General features: G+C 30.1%; 2 protein-coding genes across 4 annotated transcripts; one reads left to right on the plus strand and one right to left on the minus strand.

Moving 5' to 3' along the window:
• The first annotated feature begins 6,431 nt into the window (after positions 1 to 6,431).
• On the plus strand, positions 6,432 to 12,088 carry LOC114193334 (kinetochore protein SPC24 homolog). Of its 3 annotated transcripts, none has more exons than XM_028083084.1 (6): positions 6,432 to 6,701; positions 6,834 to 7,077; positions 7,540 to 7,681; positions 7,765 to 7,866; positions 11,642 to 11,715; positions 11,834 to 12,088. In XM_028083084.1, the coding sequence occupies exons 2-6, from the start codon at positions 6,900 to 6,902 to the stop codon at positions 11,938 to 11,940; spliced, it is 603 nt and encodes a 200-aa protein (XP_027938885.1). In that variant the 5' UTR covers positions 6,432 to 6,701; positions 6,834 to 6,899; the 3' UTR covers positions 11,941 to 12,088. The 3 variants fall into 3 exon arrangements, with proteins under 3 accessions (XP_027938885.1, XP_027938886.1, XP_027938884.1); XM_028083085.1 differs by having other exon boundaries at positions 6,866 to 7,077; XM_028083083.1 differs by having other exon boundaries at positions 6,432 to 7,077.
• Positions 12,089 to 24,845: 12,757 nt separating this feature from the next.
• LOC114194011 (probable calcium-binding protein CML44) lies at positions 24,846 to 25,639 on the minus strand. The gene has a single exon (XM_028084034.1). The coding sequence runs from the start codon at positions 25,535 to 25,537 to the stop codon at positions 25,073 to 25,075; it is 465 nt and encodes a 154-aa protein (XP_027939835.1). The 5' UTR covers positions 25,538 to 25,639; the 3' UTR covers positions 24,846 to 25,072.
• Positions 25,640 to 25,869: the final 230 nt, after the last annotated feature.

The following is a 25,869-nucleotide window of genomic DNA, read 5'->3' on the forward strand; positions in this document are numbered from 1 at the left end:
CATTTTTTTTTATTTTTCTTAATTTTTTTTAATTTTTCATTTTTTTATAATTTAAAAAAAATTGCCACGTGTCAATCTGACATTGTGCCACGTGACAGAAACAATGTGATGTGGCAGTGGCAATGCCACATGTCACTATTGGATGTGAAAAGTCTCAATGTAGTCCCTGTATTTTTTATTTTGCTCAATTTGGTCCCAATTTTTTTAAAACTAATTCAATTTCATCCCTATATCAAATTTAATTTTTATATAAACTAGTATACTGACCCGTCCGTACGCACGGGACGTATTTGTTTTATTTTGTATATTAAATAGTAAAATAGTGAAAGTATTATGTAATGAAATATTATGAAAATTAAGTTATATTATTGTAAATGTTGTTATTCAAGTAATAAAATAGTAAATCTAAGTGATGCAATAATAATTTCAGTTTTAAATATAATAAATAGAATTGATATCACAATATAATATAGTTAATTGAGCGAACATTTTTTTACTTTTTTTATTTTAAAATTTTTTAGAATAATAATATAATTATTATTATATTTATTTAACCATTAAAAATACTAATATTAATATTAATATAAATTATAAATTATAAAAATTTAAAAAATTAAAACTCTATTTAACAAAAGTATTTAGTATAACAACATTTTTTATAATTGAAAAAAGCACACTTATAATAATAACACCATTATGAATAGTAATAATAATAATAATAAAAATAATAATGAACCAATAATAATAATAATATTTATGCTATAAATATTAATATTAATATTAATGCTAACACTAAGGCTAATGTCAACTATAATAATTTATAATTATATACAAAGATATACATTAACAACAAAACAAATAAAAATGACAAGTAATTGAAATACGATCCGTAGTAAATTAATTTAAGATGTGTGTCTAACTATAATAATAATAATAGTAGTAGTAATAATAATAATAATAATAATAACAATAATATCATTATAATAATATCTTGTAGTGATAAAAATAATAATAATAATAATAGTAATAATAATAATAATAATACACTAACTAAATGTGTAAAGAGATACACATTTTTTATGTCATTTTTTTGTTTTTACATTTTTATCCTCTTAATTATTATTTATTCAATTTAAATAATTATTCATAATAAAAAATTATTTGTCAGTTTTATTATTCTACTAATCATAATAATAGAAATAATTGTAGTTAATGATAATAATAATAATAATAATAATAATAATAATAATAATAATAATAATAATAATAATAATAATAATAATAATAATAATAATAATAATAATAATAATAATAATAATACTTATAGTTGGTAGTAATACTAATCATAATAATTATAGTTAATAATAATAATAATTAATTATTATTATTATAATTAGAGCTAATAATAATAATAATAATAATAATAATAATAATAATAATAATAATAATAATAATAATAATAATAATAATAATAATAATAATAATAATAACTATAATTAGAGTTATAATTGATAATAATAACAGTAATATAAAAATAAAATAATAAATATCATGAAAATTAGGTTATATTGTTTTAAATATTATTATCAATGAATTTGTAAATTCAGTTTTAAATATAATAAATAAAATTAATATCACAATATGGTGTAGTTAATTGATTTTACAAAATAATTATAATAGTATATGACCCGTGCGTGTGTATATGCATATTTTTTTATTTATTGCAAATATGTTTAAAATAATAATATAATTGTTATTATATTTATGTAACCATTAAAATAATAATAATATAAATATAAATTATAACTTATAAAAATTTTAAAAGATTAAAAATATATTTAGCAAAAGTATTTAGTATAATAACATTTTTTATAATTAAAAAAACACTTATACTAATAACATCACTATGAATATTAATAATATTAATAATAAAAATAATAATGATACTAATAATAATACACTAACTAAATATGTAAAGAGATACACATTTTTTATGTCTTTTTTCGTTTTTACATTTTTATCCTCTTAATTATTATTTATTCAATTTAAATAATTATTCATAATAAAAAATTATTTGTCAGTTTTATTATTCTACTAATTTTAGTAACTATTTTTTTTTTCAATTCAAAAAATACCAAGACATAAAGATAAAATGAATAACAAAACAAATACAAAGAGCAAATAATTGTAATATGATCTCATAGTAAATAAAAGTAAAATATGTGGCTAAGTATAATAATAATAATAATAATAATAATAATAATAATAATAATAATAATAATAATACCACTATGATAATATCACGTAGTGATAAATTTTTTTTTAATACTACTACTAATAATAATAATATTAATATTAATACAACTACATATATAAAGAGATAAATATTTTTGGTGTCTTTTTTATTTTATCAATTTTATCCTCTTAATTATTATATTTTAAATTTAAATAATTATTTATAATAATAAAAAATTCAGTTTTATTATTTTACTAATTTTAGTAACTATTTTTTTAAATTGAAATAATTGTTCAAATGGAAAAATAAATGAACAACAAAACAAATAAAAATGATAAGTACCCGCAGGTATCTGCAACGGTAGGAAACGAATGTTAAAAATAGATATCTACGGGTACGAATATTTTTGATACTCGCATGTTAACAGGGCGGGTACAGATATCATAGTATCCGTACTGTGGATACCCGTACTCGCTAAACTTTAATTCATAAAAATACCCATATATATATATATATATATATATATATATATATATATTAGTAAAAAAATTCTGACCTAATTTCTTCTAAGTTGCACATCTTGTCTTCTCTTCTGTCTTCATTCTTCCAACTTCAAGTATTGGTACATTGTCTTCTTTTAGGTACACCCCTTGACATTATTGTCTTTCCTTTCTTTGAAATTGGGCATATACATCAAACCCTATATAGACAGTGACATTTATGGTATGGTATGTTTGTTGTCAAATGATGGAATCAAAATAAGAATACTTAACACGTGGCAGTTGAGTTTTATTATTTGTTTATTTTGTTTATTTTTCAAGAATCAATCGGAGAAAGTGAGTTTATTGATCAAAGCACTAATTAAAAAATTTTCATTATGTTGAACGTCATTTTATATTTATTTTTATAACTATTTGGACTTGTATGAACTTGAGTTTATTTGAACATTATTCAAAATTTATGACATTGATGTATTTTATTTTATTTTATTTGAATTTATGATTAAATATTTGTTTCTTAAATAATTTTGTAAATATCTGCGGGTACCCGTGGATACCTGCGGATATGAAAAAATAGGCGGGTACCCGATGAATATGGGTATGGATACGGGACATATATTTATCCAGCAGGTAGGGTATGAGGGAACTACTACTCGTACCCTACTCGCCTTGTTGACATCCCTAAAAATGTGTATCTAACAATAATAATAAAAACAACAACAATAATAATAATAACTATTATAATAATTATAATTCTTAATAATAATAATAATAGTAATATAATAATATTAGTACTATAATGATAAAAATAATTATAATTAATAATAATGATAATAATATTTATAGTTGATAGTAATAATGATTATAAATTATAGTTGATAATAATAACCCGTGACGGATCTTGACCAATAATTTTGGAGGAGCCAAAATAATTTATAGTAAAAAATTTTGAACTCATCAATAATTTATTCGGAATAAAAATCTCCAGTTATTCCTTTTTTAATATAAATAACCATATTACATTTAAGAAATTCCTCTTTCATCTTATTCCAAATTTTGTTTTGATAATCTTCGTCGTAGAAAATGAAACATTAAGAGTTAAATAAAATGAATTAGAAAATAAATCAAGTAAAATATCTTTAATTTGTTTGTTTTTGTCAAAGATTGACATAATTCAATAATGGTAGACAAATCCTTCAAATTTGAACGAGTATGAACATCAACAATGAAATATTGAAGTGAAATTTTAAACTAATCATATATTTATCAATATACCTTTTTTTTAAGTTTAAGACAAAAAATAATTTATCATAATCTAAAAAAATTGAGATGTAATTACTAACAAAAATATATAATAGTAATAATATTTGTTCTTGTAAGGGTTAGAGCCAAGCGATCTCAAAGGCCTTCTGTATTCTTCCGCCCACTTTGCGTCCCTTCTCTTTACAGCTGCTTCTGGACTACCGTCAGGGGTGAGTACCTGCAAATACTCCGATGCTTAAGTCAGTAATAACCCCAGATATTCTCTCTTTAGATATTGGCTTTAGATAAACTTACCTTTTACTAGACAGTCCAAATATCTTTTATACTACCTGGCCTTATTCCCATCATTATTGCCTACAGAGCGGTTTCCTTCTCCCATTAAACACTAAGGAATCTTAATCAATACAGTAACTGCCTCTCATACCTTAACGGTAACATTTCTACATTCCATTGGACTTCCAAACTCTTGGGCCTGTGTGCTATCTTTGCCGTGACTGGGATGGGTCTACCCCTCTGCACTGCTAGCCCATTACGCATCAGAACCCTTGGGCCGAGATGTACCAGGCACCCAGGGCCGATACCTACTCGGCCTCCACTCTGCGCGTGCCTGCCATCCTACCAGGCCACTCCCTGACTTCAGTGCCTCAAATGTGTCTAGCCATTGGGCCGTGATGTTTACGGCTCCTGGGTCGAGACATATGCCTCTGACCACACCACTCTAACCTTCTTTTACTGACTGTGCCTCACCTTTTCCTGTCGTGCCCGTGGCCGAGTATATCCCTCCCAAACTTCCCTATTGTACCTAACTAATGGGATGTACCCAGACTTCCAATACAATATTATATATTACAAATAAGAATAATAACTTTACTACTAATAATAATGTTAATAATACTAATAGTAATAATATATAATAGTAACATATAATAATAATAACAACAATTATTATTATTATTATTATAATACCAATATTTGTTATAATTTTACTACTATCACTATAAATAATATTTATAATAATATGTTATTAATAATTATAAATACTAATGCTTATAAAAATAATACAAATGATAATATTATTTATAATTAATATTATAGTTGAAATCATATAGTAAAAAATTTTGAACCCAACAATAATTTATTCGGAATAAAAATCTCCAGTTATTCCTTTTTGAATGTAAATAACCATATTGCGTTCAAGAAATTCATCTTTCATCTTACTCCAAATTTTGTTTTGATAAACATTAAGAGTTAAATAAAATGAATTAGAAAATCAATCAAGTAAAATATCTTTAATTTGTTTGTTTTTGTCAAAGATTGACATAATTCAATAATGGTCGACAAATCCTTCAAATTTGAATGGGTATGAATATCAACATTGAAATATTGAAGTGAAATTTTAAACTAATCATATATTTATCAATATACCTATTTGAATTTATAAAGTTTTTATTTTTAAAGCAATTCTAACATTTATCTATAAATTATAGATATATAAATATTTTAAAAAAATTTAAATAAATATCAGTGCAAAATATAGATTTAAATAAACCTAATTTTGTTAAAAATATGAACTATAATAAAAATACCATTGTAAAATTATATAAAAATTAAATTTGATACATGAATGAAATTGATTCAATTTTAAAAAATTTGGGACCAAATTAAGATAAAATAACAAATACAAGGACTACATTGAGATTTTTCACATCCAATAGTGACACGTGGCACTGCCACATCATATTGTCTCTGTCATGTGGCACAATGTCAGATTGACACGTGACAATTATATATATATATATATATATATATTTAAAAAAAATAAAAAAAATAATTTTTCTGTTACTGTACAACTAACAGAAAGGAATTGATTGCAATGAATTTCCAAAAATAGGGACTTAATTAAGTCAAATAAAAATGAATGGACCTTCTTAAGATTTCGATATAAAAATGGGACCTCTAGAATGATTTAACAAAAAAAAAAACACAAAATGCAACTTGGCTTATCAAATGGGGTTTTCTCTGACAAACATAAAACACGTCTAATTTTTAAGGAGGTTTTCTTATTTTAAACTTTAATTAAAACATTATTTGACTTTTAAGTTATTTAGTATTTTAAATTTTAATTAACACGTGTCATTTATTTTTATCTAGGTCACCAACTCTATTAGACACATCATCAATCACTTAACACCGTTTTAAAATGAAGGATGGATTTCAAATATTTTAAAAGTATAATGATATTTTTTTTATAAAATTCTAAAAAAAGGACCAATTTGAAAGTACAAGGAAAAAAACATATTTATTCCTTATATATATATATATATATTTTTTTTTTTTTTATTTTTTTTTATAGTAGACGCATTTGTGGGTCCAAGGATATTTTTGTGGGTCCAGAGGATAAAAATAAGGGTAATAAGGAAGTTAAAATTGAAAGTGTAATAAGGGAAGAGATTGAACTGAAAACAGAGAGCGGGAAGATTTGATTTGCGTTTGGCTTTTCTGGGAAGGAGAATTCTATTTCTCGAGACGAATTGGGTTTAGGCGTGGGTTTTCGAAAGGCACTTTCGTTTGGTGTTCTTGCGATTTCGCTTTGGGATTCGAAGGTTCGTTGGTTCTCGAAAGGAACTCGAAGGGAAAGTGCACGCGCATTTGCGATTTGTCTTGTGTAGCGGCCAAGGGTTTTGCTGGTGCACTAAGAGAAGGTTAGCTGCTGTGGATGTTCGATTTGGTTCGTGAATTAGCGAGGGTTTGTTCGTGCACTGTGAAGAAGAATTTGGTTCATGACTTAAAAAAAAATGAAATCAAGGAATTAATTTAAATAAACTTTTTTTCAGTATATTTTGAATTTGTAATTTTGTCTCTGAAGAGTGAAGAGAGAGGAGATAGGGTTTTGCAGAGTGATGGCGGAACCTTCAAGAAATATGGAGGTGGAGAAGCTGATCTCCTACACCGACGACCTCGTTACGGTATTGGTGGAACCGCGCGACCTCAACAACCTCTCATATTGTCACCAACAAAAGCTCTCTATGTCTTCCACTTCCCATTCCCACCACCAAGACGTTCGCTCCTCCCTCCAAGGTTTGTGCCAATACCCTTTTTTTCATCACCAATTGTATCACTCTTTTCGTTACCTTTTCTGTGTCGGATGTTGCAAATTTGCTGTTAAACTTTTTATAGATATAGTCTCGATTACAAATGAGTCTTTGTTAAACGCTCTCCTACAAAAGCTATTGGATTTGATAGTGTTTCTAGTCATATGTGGAAGTGGATTCTGTGTATGCTAATTGCTAACTATTACAAAAGGTTTAAAATTGCAGTTCGGTTTCATTCTGTTCCTTGATATTGTGAGAAGTTGTGGACATGTAGCCACAATTGTGGTCGCCGACTCGTAAAAACCTTAACTTTGCAGCCGAGGTTGTGGTATTAGAATTTTTCTAGAAATTATATCACTTATATGGAGTAGTTCTTATCAATGTTGTCTGGTATGAGTGGATCTTCTTCATTATAATGTGTTTTTGAATGTGTTTTTGTATGAATCAGATTGTGAGAAAAAAGTAGATGCTTGCAAGCAGCAAATAGAGGAAGCTAGATCTGAGACTGTTTCTGACGCGGAACTGGACCTTCTGCAGAGAGGACTGGAGGAAGAACTTGAAAAAGAACGTTTGTTGAAAGAAGAGTTTAGATATGTCTCTAGTTGTGTTTTTGTCTTTTCAATTGCGTAGCTTTATAGCATAATATGTCTTACCATCTGTTTCTCATCAGCACAGCCATCGGCGAAGAGTTTAATGATCTAGAACAGCAGTGGATTTCTGTCCAAGGGCAAAAGAAGACCTTGCAGAAAATTGAGAAGACCAAGCTAAGGGCTCAGTAAGTAAATTACAAAACTTGAATCGAAGATAGTAAAGCTGCCTCATACATATGATTGATTTGTTATTCATGTTTTCTTTCGTGTTGTAATCTCTCGATTGCTTGTGATGGTGTTTGATTTTAGCATATTGTACATAAAGTGAATGTAAATGTGTTCTTGATAGAGCCCATAGTCACATAGAACTCTTGCCAAAAATCAAATTCCCCCTTTAATGTAGTATAGAGGACACCTGAGTGTCAATCCTAGGAACTCTGATTTTAATAGCTAGTTTGTGAGAGCTTAATCGTGTTGATTGTCACCAAATTGGGGGATATTTGCAATATGGATACAACAACTATTAGTCTATAGAATGGGATGGATGGATACGATGCATGAGACTAAACACAGTGCAGGGAGCGTATATAAAACTACTGTAACAGAAAAAGTTTCAGAAAACTGAAAATGATACTTCAACACAGTCAAAACAAGAAAGAACTGTCTAAATCAGAAAAAGAAATCTCAAAACAGAAAAGAAACATGTTAGTGAATTCAAATCAGCAAAGATAAACAAAAACTGGTTAGTTTAGTTAAAACTAGTTAGTAAACAAAATCTCAAAACAACAAATGAAACTAATCAAAACATCTACTACTGATCTCAAAACAGTAAAGCACTATTGGTTAACCTACAAAAGCAGCAAAAAAGAAAAAGGAATAGGCTCAAAACAGCAAAGAAAATTTTGAAACAGCAAAGAAAGTTCAAAACAGAGAATAAAACTCAAAATGGAAGTACTGCACCTTTCCTAATCTCTAGAAACAGCAAATGACTCAATATGACTCAAAAACAAAGCAATTAAAGATGAAATCAGCAAAAAGAAGTTCAAAGCAGCAATATATGTATAAAGCAGCAAAGGAGAACTAAGCAAAAAAACGAAAATTGAACCACTCCCTCCTCACTTGAGTGACACATTCTCCTCAATGTGCAAGGGAAGCAATCTGGAGACAGCTTCTGTCAAATCTTTGGATTTATCACTGGCTGAGCAGGAATTGATCCATATTTTTGTTCCACCAACTCATTCACAGTAGTAGCTAGCTGGCCAATCTGTGTCTTCAAGTCTTGAATGGTAGCTTCTAAGGATGTCTCTTGTTTCACACGCTGCTGTGGTGCAAAATTTTGTAGTCTGAACTGTTGAAACTGACTAGGATTTGATGCTAAGTTCTGCCTAGCTGGTGGTGGCACATATTTCTGCTGAGCATTAGAGTTGAACAGCTGCATCTGGTTGATAGGTTGCTGGGAAAATTGTTGCAGCAGCTGGATCAATCCAGTCCTTAGTTCAAAATTAAGAGACCCTTCTGTGTAGGGAATCTGGATGCACAGAGGCCGGTAGCCTACATCCAGAATTGCCAGCTCCTTCAAGGTTCTCTCATGCCGCCAGGCCATGTCTCTCAGATTTAGCAGCTTTTGGTTGTGTAATTGACAGTTTGGTCAACAGGTCCTGACTCAAATTGGTTTTTGATTTTCTTCTTTGAGTTCCCGTTTAGCCCTCTCAATCTCAGGATTAAACTTGTGTATTGAGCCTGGTATGGTCATGGACATATACTCACAGCAAATACAGTGAGACAAATGACAGTAATCACAGCAAAGACAATATATAACAGTGGCAGAAAATTCTAAACTACTACTAAAATGATCAAACTAAAAATCAGAAAACATTGTTAACTGGACACAAATGACTACTAAATCATTGTTCCCCTGGCAACAGTGCCATTTGATAGAGCCCGTAGTCACATAGAACTCTAGTCAAAAAATAAATTTCCCCTTTAATGTAGTCAATGCTAGGAACTCTGATTTTAGTAGCTAGTTTGTGAGAGCTTAACCATGGTGATTGTCACAAAATTGGGGGATATTTACAATATTGAACTGTAAAACAATAGGATACAACAACTATTAATCTAAAGAATGGGATGGATATGATGCATGAGACTAAAAACAGTGTAGAGAGAGTATATAAAACTACTGTAACAGAATGCATGATATTATATATATTAGAAAGATGCAAATCTAACATGAAACTAATCTAGAGTGATTAGGAATGACCAATGAATGAATATAATGTCATGAATGATGTATGGAAACATGTTCTGAAAGTTAGAATGAAGAAAAACTACGTGGAAATGTGAATACGAGAACTGTTTGAAGAAATGCCTAAGTGAAACCCTAGAATGCACAAACTGTTTGATGAAATGCATGGAGAATGAAAATTCAAAATTATGCAAACCAAAAATAAAAAATAGAACATTCAAACCAAAAATAGAACAAGTTTCATAATTGGAAAATCTGTCAAACTGGAAACTAACTATTAGAACAAGTTTCAAATGATTAAAATGAAATGTTGAAAGTGAAATCAAACTAGAAAGTAAATTCTGGAAGTGAAATCAATTGCAGAAATCAAATTTAAAGAAAAACATGAAAGGCAGTAACGTAAAACTGTAAAACCTAACTAAATAAACCAGAATTTTAATGTTGAGTCAATGCCTACTAGGCTTCATTCTTGCTAGCCAAGGGTCAATTCTGACTTCTTGGTGTGTAAGTGGTCACTTTGTACTCCTTAAAACTCAATCTTGAATCCAAAAACTGAGTCTAGATAAAATGCAAGAATGAGAACCAAGTGTTCATTAATTGAACTTGAATTTCCGATAAAGAAGGAAGAAATTAACTAACGTAATGCATGAATTTGAAACTAGAATGAATAGAGAAGCAGCAATAGAAGAACAGGAATCATAAGATGAAGCAGAAAGCATCACAGGAAAGTAGAATCAAACGAAAAACAGAATTGAATTGATGGAACCTGAAACAGCCCTTGAGAATAGCACTTGGAATGTACAGAACCAGAAAAAAGGTTTCTGAGAAACTAACCTAAGCCACTACTACTACAACCCACCAAGGAAGCACTGTTTAAACAAGTTTCTAAATGACCAGTCATGCCTTTATATAGGCTGAAGCAAAGAGCTAAAACTGGAAAACGAATGTCAAAACAGGTTAGAACCAACTAACTACCTAACTCTAGTCCTAGAAAACCTAAACAGCAGGTCAACTTTCCCAGCTTCTTCTAAATTGGACTGGCTAATGCAGGTCAACATGTTATGCAGCAAATGCCTAGTCAACTTCCAACTGGCTGTCATAGGTTGCTTCAACATCACAGCCAGTCTTGGACAAGGTTCAGCTCCTCTGTCCAGCTGTCTGTTCATCTCAAACCGCCAGGTGTGGGTTTCTTTGTCTTTTCCAGCTCTGAAACCTCGAATGACCTCTCAGCACGTGCGGCAGCTTGTCTTTCACAGCTTGCAACCAGCCTCTTCCATCCACTCATTGATTGACTTCTCATTTATTTCTCAACTGGTCACTAGCTTGTCTTTACTTGTCTTCCTTTTTCCTTCACAGCACCTAAAACAAGGAGTTCTCTCAAGTTAAATGTACTAAGGTAAAAATCAATTTAGGCACCAAAACTTAACCTGGAAAATTATGCTGCACATGAAAACAGAAAAGTAAAGCTAGAGAATTCAACTATGCTACTTAGGAAATTACTATTGGAAAACTAAACTAGAATAATAACTACTTAAAAAGAAAAAAACTTAAAAACACAATTTTTGCACATTTTCCTAAAATCTCTATTTTTTACAAGAAAAACTGAAAATGGATTAAAACCAAAGAATTAAAACCAAAACAATCCTAAATGAAGCGTTTTAACAATGAAAAACATGACAAATTAGGGACTTAACATTTCTTCTTTTCATTTTCAGGATGATACTGTCAATGTATGCTTCTGTGACAAATATTGTGCCTGACTTGGGTGAACAAACCAAAATCTCAGGCTGTATCCTTTTGATGAATTTACTGTTCTCTGCCCCTTAATCTGTTTTTTGTGGTATTCTGATATTATCTGTTGATTCTTTTCTTAAAAAAATTGGTTGCTCCCTAATCCTCATTTGCAGATATTGTGGATAAGGATAAAGATGCAGTTGAGAAGTTTGAATATGATACTTCTAAGATGACTGCTTTTGATATATGTAATGGTGTTTGGAAAATAATTAGTGAGTGATGCATGTCAACCACATAGGTTGATACTTGCAACGATGTATTATTTTCTCAATTTTGAGTGGACTCTTAGTAGTCCTACAATTCACTCATTGGTATAAGAATTCTGTCTTAATTTATTATGAATGAAAATCTTGCAATGCTGATATCAACTACAGAGAGGAGGGTAATATAGCTTGTAATATTCAACTTCATCCGCTGGTTCTTCGTCTCAAGAAAATGCCCCTGCATTTATTAACACATGCAAAGTAGTTCGCTACTTGCATATCAACTAGTATGCAATACACTGAAGCATATATGAAAAAAATTCAGCAGTTTAAAGCTAGCAGAGGTTTGTGCTGGTGTAGTATTTACTCATACCTAAGGCGCAACTCATCCAAAAGGATGACTCTGCTTTTTTCAGTTGCTTCAGTTTTCACTCCAGTTAGCAGATTTTGTTGCCTAGTTGATACTATATTTTTCTACTTTTATCTGCTGGACTTTGTATATGGATGTATATTCTGGTTTGATAAATTAAAAACATAAGTGCCCGTTTTTAATAAAATGCAATTTATATGATGTTCTAAAGTTTCATTTTTAAATGTTTATACTTCCTACTGTCTAAAATATTGCCGGAGAGAGAAGGCCTAAACTTGTGACATGAATGATTTTATCTTTAACTGCAAGGATGTTGAAGTATCATCTATAGAACCAACTTTTATTATTTTATACGAGTTTAATTAATAATTTGCATACATAGCTAACGTAAATAATTTACAGTGACAGCACTTTGAAAGTTTCAAATGTAATGCTTAAAGTAATTAAAAAAATAATTTTAGTATATATATCAATTCACAATGTAAATATATTATTGCTAACAAAATACCACTTAGCCTCCCATCTCTGAAGTTTTGCTTTTAAGAAAAAAAGGGGCATAGGGGGTGAAATTAAACCAATAATCTATAATTCGCATAGGTGACATTAGATCATTTTAGCAATTAATTATAGGTATAAGTATTTATTGTTATAATCAAAGTTAAATTTTGTTATGTTTACTGTATTTTAAGATGATTAATTTATTTTACATGATAAAAATATATATTTACAGTAAAAGTATGTAAGAATAAGCATTTTCATAAAGAAGTTGAAATTAAGGATTTTTATTTTTCAAAAACGGTCTAATTGTCATTTTTAAATTGAACATAATGATGAAAAATCAGTGTCTTCTGTATTATGATTATCCATGTTAACTGGTAATGACATATTCAGCATTCATTGTGTGTCTTCTTGTTGTGCTTATAAAACCATGCTTAGCAACTACACACACCACTTCAAAACTTATTAGTACTCCATCCATTCCTAATTGCATGCAGCTAGAACATAAGTGCCTCTGTAAGCCTCACAAACATATCGTGTAAAATTTTCATATTCATGTAAAATAACTCAAACGATAACAATCTTTACTCTTTATTTATCAGTATCATCACAAATATGGAAAACTTACTACTGATATATGTGTCAGTATGAGTGTGTTCAAACATTTCCGATTGATTCATTGTTTGCCATCACTAAAGGCAGAAATTCGAGGGGTGCAGTTTCATTAATATATTTCTTCCCAATCTGCATAGCAGTTTAAGTTCTATGTTAAATATCATAAAGCATAGTCCATAAAGTAGAATATCAAATTACATACATGGTTATATTTATAAGGCTAATACAGAATATTGGATTTTCTGCTACCATTTTCTCCGTTTGATGTTGCTAAATTGAAATGGAAGTGGATGCCTCTTCCCTGTTGTTGTCTTCTCTTCTCGAGCTGCTTCTATTTTCTTGCCTTACTGATATATATCTCGGCACCGTTCTTTCTATCTCAGGTTCAAAAAACAAGTCTTGGACCTGTCTTTTACTTCGCATACAAGAAAACAACTCAAGAGTAGGTGAGCATAGAAGAGTAACTAATTACAGAAAATTAAAAACTGCTAACTATATTCACATATATATACACTCAAATCTAAACTAATTAAACTACTGAATATCTTATACAAGTACCCAACAACGACGCCACTAATTTCTTTGAATCTTTCTTTAACTTCAACATGTATATTAAGTCACTTATAGTACCAAACAATTGTAGTATCTATAGGACTTATGCAAAATTTTAATATAAATATGTATATACACCGGCAACCGTGACAACGACGGTGGATGGGGGCGGCGGACTGTGGACGAACAACGAAGGACGACAGTGTCTGTGACAAACAATGAATGAAGAAGATGTTCTTGCTTTTGATACCAATTTGAATAAATTTAGTGAAGTAAAATAGTGAATAATAATTTCACTGATACAATTTTACTAATATATATATATATATATATATATATATATATATATATATATTAAAAAAAGCATAATACAAAGGATTAAGGGACAACCCTAAACCCTAATCCTAAATTTAGGTTCCCATGAATAATAATAAAATAAAAACATTACATTTCAACAAAAAATATATTGTAGATATAATTTTCCTCCAACATAACATATTTCTATGTAATTGTTCAATTAGAAATTACTATTAATTATATTTTAGGGTGAGGTTGTTGGTTGGTTTTCTTAATAATGATTCTATACTTTTTAGAAGTGTAGAAATGTATTTCAACAAAGATAAAATGAATTAATTGAATGATCAGTTTTAGATTGGAGTGTAATGAAGTAAATGTCAGATGAAATAATTGAAGAATCAAGTCAAGAATTGAAATAAAATAACAGAGTTTTTTTTTAAATTAATATAAATTATTTTCGTCATCTAGTAGCCTCCTTACTTGTTCAAAATTCATTATCAATAAATAAAATACAATAGAGAGAATACATTGGTACTCTTGTCCTTAGCTTCTTTCACTTCCTTTTTTTTTTTTGAATTCCACAAACATAAACTACATTTATTGTTCTTGTTGAGCTATGGCAGAAAATTCAATACATTCAAAGTGAAGCAATTATCTATTATATTAAACGTATTTTAGAACTAATAAAATAACAAATCATGAATATTATATATAGTATTTTAAACAAACCGCTTAATTTCACTAATTAAATCCCTTAATTAGCACTTGTATAAACCTTTCCAAATTACAATATCAACCTCTCTAGATATCAACGAGCATCAACCTCTTCAGATATCAACGAGTATCAAACTCTCTAGGTATCCTTCTCCATCTTCCTCCGAGATCAATAACTCTCACTTACAATAAACAATAATAATCTCTCACACCAGAGAGTACAATCACAAATATATTGCACAATGTAAAGATCAATATTACAATGGTTTTCACCTAACCCAATATTACTCTACAAAATATGGATTTGACTCGATGCACTTAGAGTATTCTCCCTTTAAATTCTAGCGTAGATTTGAGAATTTTGCTCATTCTCTATTTCTTCAGCATTTCACTATATCATTCACATTCTTTTTGTCTTCTTCATCTTGGTCTCGATATTTATAATCATATCGTTGATGCATATTCAATGGAGTATATTCTTCATATCTTAAAATATTTGCATCTTGCTTCATCTGGAAGTACTTGATATTACAATCACAATGTGTTACTTCTTGTGAATTATCATTGTTCTTTTCCTTTTTAGCTATTCAACAAGTTGAATTTTAATATTCATTGTACTGTTATGGCTTTAATTATCTAGATATTCTCTTACAATCTTTGATTTGCATAGTCGTTTCCTTGCTCGTGATTGGTTGACAATCATATGACAATATTCTCAATCTTCAATTACATAAGATTGCCTTAATATTTCTATTTAATAAAATAATCGACCAACTTTGATATTCTTGAGATATATCTTTAATCATAATATATTTTTTATTGATTTGATTACCAATTTCAACATTAAAATTTATTTATTCAACTCAGACTTGATCTTTGTATCACTTGGTGATTTATTTAACTTTTATGTGTCGTTTGATGATCACATCTTGACTTGTCTAATAGTTATGATACTTGTATAATGCATGCTTTGACTTTACTCGTCTAATCAACCTTCCATTTAAGTTGTCTAATGGAAGTAATTGTTTGGTAGGGATATTTCACCATTTAGCTTCATAAGTTGACTTTGACTCATCTAACACTAATTCTCATCTAGTGCCTTGATGTGCTTGTGTTGACTTGTCTACTCGTTCTAAATGTAACATTCCTATTTCTCGGGTCTTACACTAAACACGAAGAAAGTTCAAAGCCAAGAAAGGGGGGAGGGAGTTGAAATAGACTTGTTAAAATTGGTGTTCAATTAGAACTTATGAAAAACTTCCGTTTGATTCAGATTGGCCAAATGATTTAGGTAAACAACACTACTGAACCAGACATTTAACCGATTAAAAAGAATAATTAACAAATTGAAAAATTGCCAGAGAATTTAATTGTTTATTACACAAGACTCTTTTATCAAATATAAGTAACTGATGATCAAAGATCAGTCAAGATAATATGAAATAGATAGATTAACTGATCGCTTACTTGATCACAATGAATTATATCACAAAGATTCAATTTATTAACTTTATTAATGTAGTATGTTATAATGTGAGTTGTTGAAAATATTAAAACAATGCACACAAAGTTTTTATACCGGTTCACTTACAAGGAGCTACATCTAGTTAGTCAGAATAGCCTGAGCCTTGACTTTCCATTATAACAGGAAATTACAAGGTTCTTTACAAACAATTTCTTGAAATATACACCTAAACACAATGTTCTTGAAACACACACAAGAAGAACACACAACATAACAAGAACACCCTCATGCAAATTAAAATCACACTAGAAACACTAAGCAACACGATGAATATATGATTAACAAAACTTGGATGATTAGCTTTCTCTAGCCAATCAAAGATCTTCTTCCAAAATCAAGATGGTGACAATCATAGCTCTAAAACTTCACAAACAACCACTAAAATTGTAGTATCTCTATTTCTCTTTGAAAGTGTGTTGAAGAATTTTTGTCAAATGTATTTTTCTCAATTTCGAAAAGACACCCCTCTCAATGATAAAAGAGAAACATATAGCCTATGCTGACTGGAATATTAAGGCGATTAAAAATAACTATTTACCGAGTGTAGTCTTTTGAAAGCAATAGCATACACATAAGGGTTAAGTTGTAGTAGTGCATTCACGATTTTTTTCTTCTTATTAGGCATGATTTGTTCTCTTTCTTTTGTGATTTGACTTTAGCATGGTGGTGGGGCTGTAAGTGATGCCTAGTAGTCTAACTATCTTCATGTAAGTCATCTTTAGCTTTGATGGGATTAGTACGTTTGAAGGTATCAAGTGTTGCTTTCCATATAATTTTTCTTTGACCATTATGGTTGCCGCAGTGGTGGAACCAATTTCTCATTGGGCTTGTTGTGATTTTAGCCTTTGTGCCTTAGCACGTTATTTTAATTCGTGTATCCATATGCATGTTCTCCATATTTGGGATTGGTACGCTTTTTAAATAAGTGAGTGAATGGTAGTGTTGTGTTCATGTTGTGAGGGGTTTTCGTTGTGGAACTTTATTTCCCATTCATGATGTGGTGGTGTATATTTTGTTGGCAATCTATAACTCTTATGTGTTGCACTCTTTTTCCCCTTGTTGGGTTTAGTAGGGGGAAGTCTAGAAGTTGTCTTTGTTCTCACCATTTTCTTGCAAAGATCAAAATTAACCCAAGAAAAACATCCCAAGTCAGTTAATGACAATGAAAAGGTCCATGTTATTATATGTACAAGTTCTAATGTCCAACCAAGAACAAACCAAGCAAGACATTTCATCAAATAATATAGGTGCATTTCCCAAATACGAATTTTCTTGAATCAGTTCATGCATAGATAACCCACATTATTCTGTTCCACCAATAGTTCACCTTCAAACCCATATCACAAGAACAAAACACATCAAACATAGCATGTGCACTACCCTTAGGGTTTGAAAGAGCATAAAAACAAGAATTTGCTTGGTGAAAATGGAAAGAAATGAAGAAAAACTTACCTTGAAGAGAAATTAGCATATGGAGGTAAAGATTGGTGAGATAAATTGGAGAGAATTGAGTGAGGAAAAGCGTGCGTGAGTGTTTGGGGAAGAAAGTAATTGTGAATCAGTTCTCCCCATACTGCTAACTTAAGTCAGGGAAGCGCGTTCCCGCTTGAGCGACAATTGTAAGACCTGAGAAATTTAAATAAATAATAAATAATTAATTACCAATAATTATGGGTTGGAAGTACCTATAAGAGAATTACTTTGTTAAGACATGGAAAGGAGCAATGGTAGCTCAAGTGGTTAGACACACTTGGTGTGTTTGAGAGGATTTGGATTCGAGTCCTACGTATGCCATTAGTGTGGTGTTTAATTGTTGGTTTATTTCACATATGTTTTGGTTGTGGGAAAGATGTATTAGCTTGTTGGTTGTGCATATGTTTAGGAATTGGATGGATGTGAGTTTGAACCTTGGCTAGCCATGAGTAGTTCCTTTTCATTAACCTTTAATTTTTATTAATTTCGTTTTTATTATATTTTTTATTTATTTTAGGCTGTAAAGGAGAGATAGGAGAGGCTGAGTGAGAAAGTAGAGGGTCATTGGGTGTGGCAGCAAGGAGGGTAGGAGAGAACAATGAAATTGTGGTCTAGAGAGAGATATTGAGTGCTGGAAGGGAGTTTTGGAGTGAAGGCAAGGATTGAGGTTTTGGGGACAAGGAGATCACTATGATCACAATGGTTTCATCGGAGATAACCCAACTAGATGAAGATTCAATAATGGACGTTGGTGGTTGTGATGATTGAAGCTTGCCAGCAATAGAATGTCTAGCGCTTCCAATCGATGAGTATGACCTCGACAATGAGGTCGAACCCAGGAAAATGGATTGCAATGTTTGAAGATTCGGGGTGAATGAAGGCATCTCCCTTTGTGCGTGAGGGTTTCATGGAGAAGCAACATATGTGTTTTGTTGGTGAGAATCGTAGTGTGTTAGATTAATCCATTGGTAAGGGTGAGGTTCTTCGAGAGAGAAAGAAAGGTCTTGAATAACTTCTTCTCGAAATCTATAATACCCTAATTTTCAAACAAAAATGCCACTTTCACTTCCCTCTTCTGTTGCCAATGTGGAATTTGAAAGAAAAATTGAAAATTGAAAATATATGCCATATAGGATGCCATGTGAGGTAGTAACAAATGTTGTCAAAATTGAGTAGTCATCCTACTATTATCCTAGTGATTTTAGATGAGGCTTGTGAAAGAGAAAAAAGGTGAGGTGATGAAAATGGGTCAATGGATGGGTCCCACGGGTGTGTGTGACAAAGAAAAAAAAATGAGTGGAGTGTGGGTCCCAAGGGTGTGTGAGAGAAAAAAATGTGAGTGGAGTGTGGGTCCCACGGGTGTTGAGAGAGAAAAAAAAAAGTGAGTGGAGTGTGGCAAAAAGACCAGTGACAACTTTGTATAAGAGGGAATTTTTGGAGTGAAGAAAAGAAGAAAACATGAGTGTGATTAGAAATAAGAATTGAGTTTCTATTATTGTTATTACAATTTATTTATTTATTTATTATTTTTATTTCTATTTCAAATTAACCGAAACATTTACTTTTTTCCTTTAAACTTTTATTTTTTCCTTTAAACTTTTAATTTTTCCTTTTTACAAACTTTATTATTCTTTTATTTCTATAACCTTTTTTATGTTAATTATCTATTTTTTTATTTTTTTTTTCAAAAATACATTTTATTTGCTCGGACGAAATTAGGTGTTGACAAATGTTTATGAGCCTTGCAAACTATCTTTCCTTTCCCTTTTGAAAGGATTCTGAGGGTATGGTAGGTTCTTTAAGTGTGGTACATGTTTCTCACCCTTCTCCCTCTTTTTCTCCTTATTTGTATTTTTTTCTTCTTTTTCTTCTCTTTTATTCACTATTTTATTTACATACTCACTTTTATTTTTCTCTTCCTCTTTCTCACACTCATTTTTTTCTCTTTCATTTTCTATTTCCTCCAAGACTTCCTCCTCCACAACTAGGTTATCTCCAACCCTCTTCCCACAATTTTACCACTCCTAGTAGTAATTGAATTACAGTGCTCCTTGGGATTAGTTTGAGTGTTGGCTAAAAAATGACATGCTTGTTGATTTGATAGCTGCTTTGCCAATTGTCCCACTTGTATTTCAGGATTTCTGATTGAAGCTTTTGTATTTTTCTAATTGGTCAAAGAAGCTTTCATTCCAGAGTATCCTCCAATTTGGTTGTCCTGTCATGTTCAAAAGGATAATGTTGTTACTGTTGTTGATAAGGAGGTTGTTTGTTTGAAGGACCAACATCTTGTTTCCATCCAAAATTCTGATTTTGATTGTTTCTCCACCTCTGTGAAAAATTACCATTATTGGAGAAATTACCTGGTCTTCCTTCATTACTCATGTACTGAACTTCTCCTTGTGAGATACTATAATAAGAACAATGACCATTTGGGTTATTGCCTCCACAAAAGTCACATGGTTGTTGTTGACTAGGAGAAGATTGTATAACTTGTAACTGCTCAAGTAATTTAGACTCCTGCTTGGTTAGGGTTTCAATTTGCTGAGTCAGAATTTTATTCTAAGCTAAGATTGCATCTGTAGTACTAAGATGAAACACTCCTTTTCATTGAACAATTTTCTTATTATGTTGAGCTTGATGATCTGTGGATGTTAATGCCTCAATGATTCTCGTTGCTTTCTCTGCATCCACATTATTGTTCCTTCAGCTGTTGCATCTAATATCATCTTTGTATCAAGCCTCAGACCATTGTAGAAAATATTTAACTGAGTAATATCTTCAAATCCATGATTAAGGCATCTCCTTACTAAAGAATTAAATCGTTCCCAAGCTTCACAGAATGGCTTATCTTGTCGTTGCCTAAAAGTTGAAATATAAGCTTTTGCTTTGATGTAACGAGAAGGTGGAAATAATCTATTCAAGAATTTCTCTTTTACATCATTCCAATTATTCAAAATTTGATTTGGGTGTGACTTAAGTCATTGCTTTGCTTGTCAATGAAAAAGGAAAAAAAAAACGCATATATACATGCTCTAGATCTTCTTCTTCAAAACCCATAGTTCCTATCAATTCATCGAATGTAGAAATATGAGTACATGGATCTTCATTATCCATTCCAGTGAATTGAGAACTGATTAAGCTAAGGAAAGTTGGCTTCATCTCCAATGTTTTAGTGATGGGTGGTATTGCTATGTTAGAAAAGTATCTTGACCCTTGTTGCATAGCATAGTCTCCAAGTGTTCTTCTGGGTGGAGTTAGCCCTTGATTCGCCAAATTTTCTATTTCCTGATGTGTGATGGAAGTACTGGAAGATTCTTCATTTGTTTTTCATTGCTTCTTTTTGTTTTTGCCTCTGTTCCTTCGAGCTATCTTTTCTATCTCTGGGTCAAATGCCAATTTGTCTTCAGAAATCTAACCTCATAAGAACATAAATCAAAACAACTCAAGCAAGGATTAGTACAAAGGAGACAATTGAATAAACTATCTAATTAAGAAAAATATTCACAAAGCTCGATGAGATAACTAGAGATTTCAAAAGAGCATTGTTCCCCAACAACGACGCCAAAAATACTTGTTAGTCTCTTGGCAAGCGTACCAAAAGTCCACTTAGTATAATGAGTTTTAAGTAATAGTGTCAATCCCATGAGGAACATATTCAATTAAAATATATAATTATCTCAATCGCCTATATACAAAAAGTAGATATTTGTTTGATTCATTGTTAATTGTAATACTAAATTTGCATAAAAGTAATATAGTAAAAGTAGAAAGCTTTTTGTAAACTTGGATTGAATTTCATCTATCTCACTTGTTTGTAATTTGGAGGAAAATACATTATAACAGTTGATAATACCAATATTGATGCAACACTAAAAAATCATTTATATTGATTCCTCACATATAAAATTCATAAGATTAGTCCCCTGAATATTGATTCCTCACATATTCAACAAACTATCAAGCATTATGTTCAAGTGTTATAAGCAATTGATATATTGAAATCTATTCGTAAAATCGCAATTCATCAAGTATCATTGTTCAGATCAGATTTTCAGAAATACTTAGATCTAAAAATCATAATCAGGAGTCTATTAATAAGATAGAATCAAGCATTAAGAACAAAATAATAATACCAATATTGAGTAGAAACAGAAATGTTATATATAAATATCACCATATTACATCCAAGTTTGAATCGATTATATTCAATCCTAAGAGAAAAGATTAGCCACACATGGTAGCCATTGAAATCGTAAGAGCTAAGAAGAAAACTCTAGAAAGTATGGATCCTTTACTTTTCGTGGTTCTCCAAAGCTCGTTCAAGATCAATTATAGCCTCCTTTCACTTTCTATTCATGGAATATTTATACCGCATGAGTTTTCGCTTAAGCCACTCGATTCTCGCATAAGCGAGAAGGTACTTCATGTTGAAGAAAAGTCATCTCGCTTGAGCGAAACTATTCTCGCTTAGGTGAGAAATGCCCAACTTGATTGTCCTATGCACAAACTCTCGCTTAGGCGAGGTCTTTTTCGCTTAGGCAAGAATGGCGGCAAGAATTGATCATCATCTAAGCAGTTCTCGCTTGGGCGAGACTATTTTGGCTTGAGCGAACTATGGCAGGACTTCTTCCTTTAACTTTGTGTTTCTTAATTCATTCTTCCTCTCTTATGTTTTTTTCTTTTCCTACCTTAATTTACTTGAAAAATACACAAAATAGAGATCAAATGATTTCTTTTAAGTAAAAACTTGAAAACATGTGATTGAAGTTCATTTTTCTTAGACTAGGGAAATCAATATCATATAACACAAATTAAAAACTGAACTACCAAAATTTTATATGAAATTTTACTAAATTTTGACACTTATCACTAAATACGTTAAAAATATTAATGTTATTATATCACTAATTTTTAAGTTTAAATACTAAATTATATAATTTTTAATATAAAACATCTTTTAATTTTACTTCAAAAATTAGAGACTAAATATTCAACCCTAATTTAATTATCACTTATGGATATTTCAATCACTTACTTATTATTACATGACGTCTAACCACAAAAGCATAATTATCAAAAAATTTCTTATGATAACAACCTTGACAATACAAACCAAAACATTACAACTAATTCATTGAATTAGTATATAATAATTTCAACTACACTTCTTCGTTCCTTTTTTTTTTATTTCCAGGACATATGTAACACGCATGCACCGCCAAGGTTTAGAAAAAACTACCTACTGTTTTAAGAAAACCAGCAAAGTCAATGCACTATTCAATTTTCCCTTGGAGTGTCTTTAATGCTATATGACTTTTATAGGAAGGTTAGATAGAAAATTTGAACATTTATAAAGCATTTAAATACATTAAATTTAAATTAATATAATTTTAAATTATTTATTTTTAAATATTTTTATTTGGATAAAATAATTTAAATTGATCAAAATTTATTTTTTTATTTAGATAAAATATTATTCTAATATTAACTAATAATAAAAATATTAATATTAAATATTTCCTAGTTTTGATTGATTTGAGTTTTTTGGTTAAAATTTATCAAGATTTTTCATTTGATCCATTTTGTTTATTTCAGTTATTGTTAATTACAATTATTTAAGTTGATATTAATTGAGTTGCTTTTACGAAATTGTTAATTGAAGTTTTTTTGTCTTGTATACATTGATAACAAAAACGATAAATGTTAATCGAAAAATGTATTTGCATCCATTAAAAAGGAAAAATAAAAACTTTCTTGACGGAGAAAATCTTAACTTGATTGAAAAATAAAAATTATTCACAACAACCAAAAATAATTTTATCAATGTAAATAAAAAGATAACATATGTCCACGTAAATAAAAAGAAAATACTCTAGATCAAGTAAAAGGTATTACTTTCAACAAATTCTCAATCTTTATTAAATCAATAATATTGCAATCAAAATCTAATTAAGAAAATATAAAAAACAAGAAATTCAAATCGTCATTTAAGCTAATTCAATTCCTACTGTTTTTTTCCTTTATATCGTAAATTTTCAAAATTCAATTTTAATCCTTCTAAATTTTTCTCTACTTTTAATTCTTTTAATTTTGAAATATTTTTTTATATATTCTTCTTTCAACTTATAAGACAATGCTTTATAGAAAATAAAAAAGTTTGTTATGTAATGTGTTTTAAATACGAACAATAATATAGTTTATCGTTTAAAAGTTGAGATTAAGATAATTTGAATATAGTTTTATTTCTTAATCTTTTGGAAAGCTATTTTAAATATAAAATTATAATTAAGCTCTAAACTAAATGTCAAATGTAATTATTGATCTAAAAATATTATTTCAGCGAATTAGAATGAAAAACTGATTTTAAAAATAACTCTCAATTTCTTGACCCTCAATAAAAAAAGAAAAATGATTCAAAGATAAAATGTTATTCCCGATTTTGATTGAAAGTTTGTTTTAATTTAACATTATTTAAGAATCGCGAAGTCAAAAAAATTTAATTATACTTTCTTCCTTAACACTTTTAAATATTTTTTTAAGAATAAAACTTTGAAGAAAATTCTAAATTTTAAAGTTAACAATACCTAATAAGATACTTAAAGACATGAAAATTGAATACGTTTTTTTTTTAAAGAAAGATCAAAACAAAACTTAAATAATTTAGAAACACATATTTTATTTTCCTTGAATAAATCACCTTCATAAATAAACATTACTAAGGTAAATATTTATGGAAACTAAAAGACATCAACATAAGTATATATAATAACTAATACGATCGAGTGTGATATAAACAGGAAAGGAAAAATGTAAGAAATATTGATAAAGTTTTTCTTAAGAAGGGTGTTCATAAATCACCTCTTAACTAATACATGATATACATGAAAGTTGATCTGTTATATACTAAGCTCAAACAACTACTGAAGCTCACTTGTACACTTTTAATCTACGAACTCAATTACATAACTTTTGTATGCCATACCAAGAGATTGGTTATTGTGACTAACACAGAATTTACAACAAGCCACAAAATTTAAGGCCAGAAAAAAAATGACCAAGACCCTTAGAAGTGAAAGTGTAAAACTCAGTACAAAACTACACTATATCAAGAATTTGTTAGAAGCATCATGTCCTTGAATTCCTGAAAATCAAGTTTGCCATCAAAATTAGTGTCATAGGAGCAAATCATGGATGTGCTATCCTTCCCACACCTTTCATCCCACATGCCAAGCCTCTTCAACACACACTCAAGTTCTTGGCTTGTGATGAACCCATCTCCATCCAAATCAAACACCTTGAAAGTCTTCACAAGGTCTCTCTCCACATCCTCAATCTCATCACCCCCTTCTTCTTCCCCATTCTTCTGCTTCACCATACATTCATAAAACACCAAGAACTCACTCAACTCAAGCCTCTTCTTTCCCACCAGACACTCCAACTCCTCCACACTGTACTTGAAACCCGTCTTCTCCAGCACCATTTTCAGCTCCTCCAGGCTCAAAAACCCGTCTCCATTCACGTCCACTTTCTCAAAAATCCTCTGCAAATCGCTGCGTGTTAGGGCACACATCTCGTTCTTTTTTCAAAAGGGTGTTCGAATATAACAGAAAGATTTTGTTTTTCTGCAACACTATGGTCAATTCTTCATACATGGATGCTTTGCACTGCAACACGCGAAGTGTTTATATACATACACAAAAAAGTCATGTGGGCACCACTGTGGGACATTATGGTACAAAAATCTATATTGAGGATTTGATGTTGATGATGTGGCTGAGAATGATCCAAGTCTTCAACAAGATTTTTCCAGGTAGATATTTATGAGTAGAATGTTCTAGTCTATAGATTTTAATATATAGTTTTTAGTTTTTATGGTTAAATAATTTTCCTCTTTCATACGGC

Source organism: Vigna unguiculata, chromosome 8 (genome assembly GCF_004118075.2).
Source record: "Vigna unguiculata cultivar IT97K-499-35 chromosome 8, ASM411807v1, whole genome shotgun sequence".
In the NCBI taxonomy this organism is placed as follows: domain Eukaryota; kingdom Viridiplantae; phylum Streptophyta; class Magnoliopsida; order Fabales; family Fabaceae; genus Vigna; species Vigna unguiculata.